The sequence below is a fragment of the Phoxinus phoxinus genome, assembly GCF_949152265.1.
Source record: "Phoxinus phoxinus genome assembly, chromosome: 2".
Lineage (NCBI taxonomy): Eukaryota > Metazoa > Chordata > Actinopteri > Cypriniformes > Leuciscidae > Phoxinus > Phoxinus phoxinus.
The window spans coordinates 37068420-37076608 of record NC_136877.1 but is presented as its reverse complement, the minus strand read 5'-3'; the positions used below and the strand labels follow the sequence as shown (position 1 = coordinate 37076608).

Sequence of the window (8189 nt, the reverse complement as noted above, 5' to 3'; positions counted from 1 at the left end):
GACAGCATTTATGAAGGCCAAGGTCTGACAAAGGCTTTTCTGTTTCAGGAGACTGATGTTGAAAGACCATAAATATAGAGTCAGACATTTACACCTATAGGTCATGTTTGATTGGTTTTAATAAGTCTCTTATTGTTGTGTTCAGAAACATTTGTAGGTCATCTGTTTGATCTAAGTCATAGCTCTTAGACAGACATTTTTATCAAACGTAACCCAGGAAATGTTACATACAAAAAACAAAAACAAAATCTAAATCATAGTCTACCTGTGTTTAATTTGTTTTTACACAGAATTGAAAGCTCTAAATTGGTCTCCACATCCTGAAAAGAACTAAGAATTTCCCTTTTGCTATTTAATATTCATGGTTAAGCTATAGACAATGTGTAACTTGTTCCCCAACAGGACATTAACTCCTTTCAGTGAGGTTTCAAATTGCTACGGAAGCATTTATGTCTGAACATGTTTGCAGGATGAAAAAAAACTGCAGCTTTTTCACACAGCTGTCTTTCTGTTAATAATCTTACTATGGATCTCGTTTGCAAAGTTGTCAGTTTTATTGGACTTTAAGGTCACAACAGCACCAACATAACAATGCAGGCAACTGCTTTACGACGGCATTAGGAAACCCTGTCTAATGTATTCACAGTATTTTCACACCATGGCTCTGCCTCTGTGCAATGAAGCAGTGTAGCTGAAAAGCAATTCTACAGCTCATGCACACTCAGACATCTTTGGTACATCATGCCATTCTCTAGTTTACCTCTATTTTGGCCTAATCTAAAGCATCACGAAACAGATGGCAGCTAGTGCAGATGGTATATAGTGTGATGGCAAACCAACAAAGGCAGTGGTTCCGCTCTTTTGTTTTCAGCCGTCGTGAAGTAGCGCTGTCTCCCACTGTGTAAATCCATGGTGATCTCACAGGCCAGGGGAACTCCAAATTCATGTTTATAAAGAGAGATTAAGGGTACCAGCATGAAAGAGTTCTACCCATGGACAAACACAGACACAAAAATGAAAACAGATTCAACCCCACACCATAAAATGCTTCTTAGCCAGATAATGAAAATAACTTTGAGGTGTTTGGACAAGACTAGCCAATTCACTAGTCCTACACCTATTGTTCTATTTGTGGACTCTGAAACGTTAAACATCTATGTTCCTGTTCTGTACAGTGCTGTTTTGCTTATACAAACATGAACATGCTTTAATATTTTACTTTCCTGTTCGGAATGTGTTGAGTAGAGTATTTGTGTGTAAATATGGGTGTGACCCAGTTGTCATTATACATAGCATATTCTTCTCTCTTTTATTATTTTAAAATTCCATTAATCCATCCATCCATACACATCCTCTGTATAGGGTCGTGGGATATTTTAAAGTTAAATATGTGCAATATGAAATGTATATAAAAAATGTATATATATATCAAAAGGTAATATATACATGACTTTTATAGCTTGCCTTGTCAGACATGCAGTATATGCCTTATTTATTTTATTTAATATAACACTGACACAAATTGCCTGTTTTTGTTTAATTCTCATGAACTTTCTATTTGTTTTTATCAGTCACCTGTTTTTCTTTGTTCCATTTTCCCGCTCGTTTGTAACTGAGCAAAATCTGCGCAGAACCGATCACCGGTGATCAGCGCGTGATGCATGCTGGTTAGAAATGTGTCCGAGTGCGGTCCGCTTTGCTCTGATGTCATGGCGACGTATGTAAAAAAACTCTCGCGAGCGCATCTCAAACAAGCCTAACCCTGGATTTCCACCGGCTGCGGATCGGCTCCGCTGCGTGTCGGCTCCGTGCTCCGCTGTCCTTCAATACTCACCAGGTCCGGATTTGTTGCGGAACGGCTGCGGCCGAGGACCCACGAGATCTAGCTAATTCACGTGTGATCGCGCGATATGTAGTTTCGATAAACAGAACCACCAAACCGGGAACAGTTTTCCATCCATTTTCAAGGTGTAGTGTAGGGAAATATGATCCGCCATGATCACGGTGTATTTTGTTTTGGTTTGTTCTGTTTTTTGCTCGACTTCCTGTCCTGCGCACTCTGCCCTGTAGTGCTGCGGAGCTCTCCGGCATCCGGCAAAAATAGAAGCTCTGCGTATCTGCTCCGGAGGGCTGCGGATCGCCGGAGTCGGAACGCAGCAGATCCGCAGTCAGTGAAAATACACACATTGACTTTAATGGAAACCTATTGACTCCGCCGCCGTTCCGGAGCCGATCCGCAGCCGTTCCGCAGTTGGTGGAAATCCGGGGTAAAGGGTTGCAACCGTAACTATGGTTTCTGATTAAGGAGTCATCACCTGCTCCTCATTTGAGTTCTATCACTGTCCTCCTTTTCATTCAGTTGGTGTCTGGTATTGTTCGTGTATCTGGTACACTGCCCTATCCTGCTATTGGACTACTGTTTGTTTTATCAAAGAACCTTTTTTTTTGTGGAAACTTGTTTTAACTTTTTTAATCATCTTCACCTGGACCTGATCGTGACAAACACATAATTATCTCATAAAAATATTTTCGGAGCTTTTTTAAATAAAATAGTTTTTTAAATAAAATATTAAATTATAAGGCAACTTCAAAATGTCATGTTTAATTCAATATTACTTGCCATTTCTTTATTTTATTTTTTTAAATAGTTAATCCTACACCAGGTTTGTGTCAGTTTATAAACATATCAGTATATTTTTCAAAACCATATTGACTCTCTGCCAATGATACACAACAACACCAGTGACACACGACACGCTGAAGTTCCACTATAGCCTCATGCTGTATATTTTTCTAAGCATTTCTCTCTCCTACTTCTCTCTTTTTTTAACCTAGTCTAGCTTTCTGTTTCTTTTCTCAATCCCTCATCCTGCTGTGGTAAATCAGAAGGTTTTTGTATGTCATTGTGGTGTCTGCTCAGCAGTAGCAATAACATGATGCCTGCAACAGTCTATGGTCATCAGTTGGTTACCCTGTCACCTGACAGATGGGTTTACCAACGTCTACAGATGGATACACTCACCCCTGCATTATTAAAATTCATTCAAAGACAGAATCAGCTGCTCTCGCCTTGTGATTGCAACTGGGAATTGGCCATTCTACTGTCACCATGGTTATTTGATTGACTAGTGACATGCTGTTTAAATCTGGTCCCAAGGGGTTCTGTGGTCGTTTCTGGGACTGCCAGCACTGTAAGTGGTGAATTACTGTGGTTTATTAATAGCTTAGACTGAAAGGTTGCCAGGGTTGCCTTAATCTGATTTTATTACTGCAAGTGCATTGCATCAAAGAAATGATAAATATAATATTTTATTGCATAGCCAATATAAGCAAATTTACATGGACAACATAGAATTGAAGTAGAGCCACACTTGGAATTCTTTTCTGAAATCCCAGAAGATATTGGTTGGGTTAAATGTCCTACAGCTTTAAGGATTACGTAACCACTATTAAATGTCTAATTCTATCCCGCCCATGTTAATGTGTTTACTGGAGCAGTTCATTTGAACTTTGCTTAACAGGAAGGAAGGAAACACCACTGAAAAGATAGCAGATAAATTAGTCAAAATGTGATTTTTATAAACCATAAATTAAAATATTTCAGCCCACCTCCCTTGAGCACACAAAGAAAGACATATACAGTAATATCCTGATAGGCAAGATTTTGCTACATGCTACATGTGTCACTAAAGCCACTAGAGGTCACCATCACCAGCCAATAAGCAATTTTTGTTTATTTATATAAAAAAAAATATATATATATATATATATATATATATATAGCCTATATTTAATCTGTGCTGCTAAATGTAACCATCAGGTAGTAGTACCAAAACAAAGTTAGCAGTAGGTTAGATATTTCCATTGAGAAACCTGCTCACTGATATAACTAAATTATTAATTTCCTATACATGATTGTAAACATATATATTTTTTAAATTATGCTGCTGTTACTGTAAAATGACTGTTTTGGATCTTGGGTTTAGCTAGAGAGCAGCTGTTCAAAGCAAGAGCAAAATTGCAAATGTGATATTGATTTTAATTCCAAAAACAAGAGGTCAATATTGAGTAACTTACATTTTAGTACTGCCAGGTTTTTTTTTTTTTTTTTGTCTATATTTGCTCCACCAATGGAAATAGTTACATATGAGGCCAAAGCTCTTGCGCTTCTATGAGCAAAACAGTGTCCTTCCTGAATTCAACAGTTTTTTATTGAATCGGTTATTGAATAATTCAATAACTCACTCATAATATACAAACAAAGACTTGTCGCTTCCTGTTACTCAATATCCAACATGTGTAACTGACAAGGAGTGTAATTGGAGACAGTCAACAATGTCAGTTTTTGCAAGTTAGTTTCAATAAATGTCTTTTTTGACTGGACATTTAAAAGAATAGTAGTTTAATGCAAAAAAAAAGCAATACAATTGCCAGTCGATATGTGCCACAAAGAAAAAGCTTACTAAAATACATATCAACACCCAATGGAATACTCAGGTTTTTGTTAATCATACTACACAATCAAAGCTCTTAAAATATTAAAATATAATTTATATTAAAAAATATTTTGAAAATATTTTAAAAAGACAAATATTAATCATATTTGTCTTTTAAAAATATTTACAAAATAGTTTCTAATATAAATTATACAATTAAATACAATTTATACAATTAAAATATAAATGATACCATTTAAAAAAAAAATCTATTAAAAAAAGTTTGAAAATATATATTTTTAAAAGCTCAGTGAACACGTAATAGGCCTACTGCAAATATTTTTAAAAAAAATCTTTTCATTACTGTAACCTCAAATATACAAACTCAAAGATTACATACAGCAGATTTACACAAAAATATTGCTGAAACAAGATTTTCTTGAAAAAAAATAAGCTATTACTTTCTTACAAATAATAAGATAAAAAAAAAACAGCATAATACGTGGAGCATTTATGTTTAAATCCCTAGACTGTTCTGGAGCACAATGTCATCTGAGAAACATTGGATATTATGAACAGGATGAGAGCATTTGATGCAGTATAGCTTACTCACTTATAAAACACACCATCTCTGCACTGTAACATAACAGATCCTGTACTGCCCCCATCCAAACTCAATTCACATCTCTTTTTCATCCATTCAAGAGTATAGTATCGCAGCATGAGAAAACACCCTGTTTAGATACAGAAACATTGATTATTACATAGATTATAATCAATGATTGAGAATTATAACTCTAAAAGGCTTCTTAACTCATTTGCATGCATTATCAATATCTTACACGGACCTAATAAGTTTTCTGAAACAACCTTGTATAAAAAAAAACCTTACAGTTCCTATTTGATTATATTATGCCACATTGACACAATAACCGTGACAATGCCATTAATCCTGTTATAATTATATAACTACACAGGAACAAATCTGAGTAATGCACTATTAACATTCTAGTACTATTAACAAGAAACTCTGATTAACAAATTAGTAAGTAATAGCGCTCAGTCGAATGTGGTATAGTTCACTGTTAATCAGTAACTACTATTTTTTTCATACCTCCCAGAGAACTACTACAGGTTCATAATTAACATGAACAATGCATAATTTATAATAAAATGTAACGGTAACTCACTAGTAATGACAAAAGTGTTACATCCTTCTAAAGGAATTACTAATTATTTGGATCAGATATTCTAAAGAGAAAAATATGATAAAAACTGTAATATTTACTGAAGTCATTGTAAGCTTTTGAGATTTTTGTAAGATTTTGAATAGTCATTACTAGTGTGTTCCCATGATCTTCACTTTAGAATACTGATCCAAATAATGAGTAGTTCCTTTAGAAGGATGTAGTAACACTTGATTAATTACTAATGAGTTACCATTACCTTATATTATTATGCATTATTAATATTAATCATGAACCTGTATATAGTAGTTCTTAGTCTTCAGTGAGGTATAAAGATTAGCTAATAGTGAACTACCACATTCGACTGAGTGCTATTACTTACTAATTCCTTAATCTTGAGTTTCTTGTATTTAATAGTAATTTCTAATGTTAATAGTGCGTTACTCAAATGTGTTGCTGTATAGTTATTCATTAATGAAAGGAACAGTATTCTAAAGTGTTGTCGATCTTTCTCATATGTTTTAGGTAACAATTATGTTGGCTATTAATGAAACAAAACCTCACCTTGACAGGAATTGATAATGCAGAAAAGGCAGAGGGTGGCCTCTGTGAGAAGGACCAAATTGAAGAGGCCCCATGTTGTGCCAAACAGACAAGTGAGACCCCAGATACTGAGAAAAGACATCCGGTTCTTCCTCCACTCAGGTCGGTTTCGTATCTTTGTAGCCGCAAAGAAAAGCATGACTGCACCAGAGCTCAACACAACTGCCAATAAACCAAGATTAACGATGAAATGGGCCATTCTGCTCCTGTCAGAATCCAACATCCAGCATCTAAGTAAAAAAAAAAGAAAAGCAAATAATAATAATAATTAAAATATATATATATTTTTGCATACTGCATGGTTACAGCTTAAGTCTGCTTACATAAAATATAGACTGGTGGCATCTTCACTTGTCATAATATTCCTAAATCCATAAATATCACCTATAGAGAGCAATCTACAAACTAGTACAGCTGGAATACCTAAACGGGGAAAAAAGTATATAATTATTTACCTTCATTAAAAATTAGGACACTCTTAGGACATCATTTTTTTTAATGATTTAACTATCTCACCAAAGCCTGCCAAGTAAAAGACCCATGGAGGAAGACTTGAGGTGAATACACAGCACACTAACAAGAACGTGTGAAACATTTCCACAGTCATCCAGCAGAGTGTGCTGAGTAGCGAGTAGTGCAAAAGAGTTCCTGTTATCTTACAAACGGTTTCATTTCCAGTGTTTGCTAGTGTACTGGTAAGGCTGAAGCACAGGCACAAAAAAAATGTTGCCACCACCAGCCCACGATGCACCAGTAAGGACTGATCTTTCTTTCCTCTGGAGACCAGGGAAACCAATGGAGACAAAACAAGAAATACAAATAGTTACAGTAATTGGGCAGATTCACAATAGCATGCAAGCACTCCATGTAAGCCAATGAAGTCCTACTTACCTGCGTTTACACAGCCAATAGAGGAGAACCAAACAGCAAACTAAAGACAGGCCACAGCCCACAGCGGTAATGAACGTTGGAGCCTCTAGATGTCCTGTAGCCTTCTGTTCCACTTGCTAAAGAAATGGAGAAATAGACAAAGCATACCATCCTTTTCTATGGTGTAATCCATGAAGCAAGCTGTCCCACTGACATCCAAACTTGATATGCACATTATCAAGAAAGAGGGAAATACCATTTATGAAGTACATAAGTAGGCTGCTAGTCATTTAGTTCACATATTTTGTGTCTTAATGAGAAATATTAACAGCAGTCAGAGTCAAAACACCCATTCTAGTCAAAAGAAAATTTGAATGTTATATTTATGTTATTAATATTTTTCTTTGCTCATGAAATTGCTGCTCACCATAAGAACAGTGACGTGAGCAAAGTGATAACAACAACACTCTGTCTCTGTTGCGCTTATGATTACTGTCTCGCAACCCTCTGATCTCCAGTTTACTTCAATGTCTAAAAAGAAAGAATACGAGTTTGAGAAGAACGATCAGTAGTATTCGATGAGTTTGAAGATCTATACACTCACCTTTTCTTGTGTCCCATGAAACACATTGTTTAGAGTATTTAGACTGTGGAATGCAATAGAAACATACATTTTTATTTATTTGCTTGTGAAGAGGTTCAGACTTACAGTAAAATTACAGGACCAAACATTTAGTAAACAACATATACACATAAGCACAAAGTTGAGGGCACTGGGATAATAAAGTGACATGCTATTTCATATGCAGAACAATAAATACAAATAAGTGGCAATACAATAAAGAGTAAAGAAAAGTAGCAAGATTAGCAAGTAATATATCATATGCACGATAAGCACATGTAAGGCACTTAAACAGACATGGTGACTGTAGAACAGGTGATGTACAAAGAAACAGACGTACTGGGAGAGCAGAGTGATGGAACCGGATTCTGACAGGTTCTGGGAGGTTTTGGATAATCTCATTCTGCATAGAGAGTCCAACTACATAATCCAGAAGACTTGAATCCGACGGCCCCCGCTACACATCACAAA

At 35.8% G+C, this 8189-nt stretch overlaps 2 protein-coding genes across 2 annotated transcripts in view; one reads left to right on the top strand and one right to left on the bottom strand.

Moving 5' to 3' along the window:
• Window positions 1-8189, top strand: part of ccdc102a (coiled-coil domain containing 102A) — a 159959-nt gene that overhangs the window by 68559 nt on the left and 83211 nt on the right. The gene's annotated exons all lie outside the window — the stretch shown is intronic.
• On the bottom strand, window positions 4954-8120 carry LOC306987880 (adhesion G-protein coupled receptor G1-like; the record flags this gene model as incomplete). Its single annotated transcript, XM_079592496.1, has 6 exons — window positions 4954-4988; window positions 6188-6456; window positions 6550-6649; window positions 6743-7002; window positions 7118-7233; window positions 8043-8120. 6 exons carry the CDS (start codon window positions 8118-8120, stop codon window positions 4954-4956), a joined length of 858 nt encoding a protein of 285 aa, XP_079448622.1.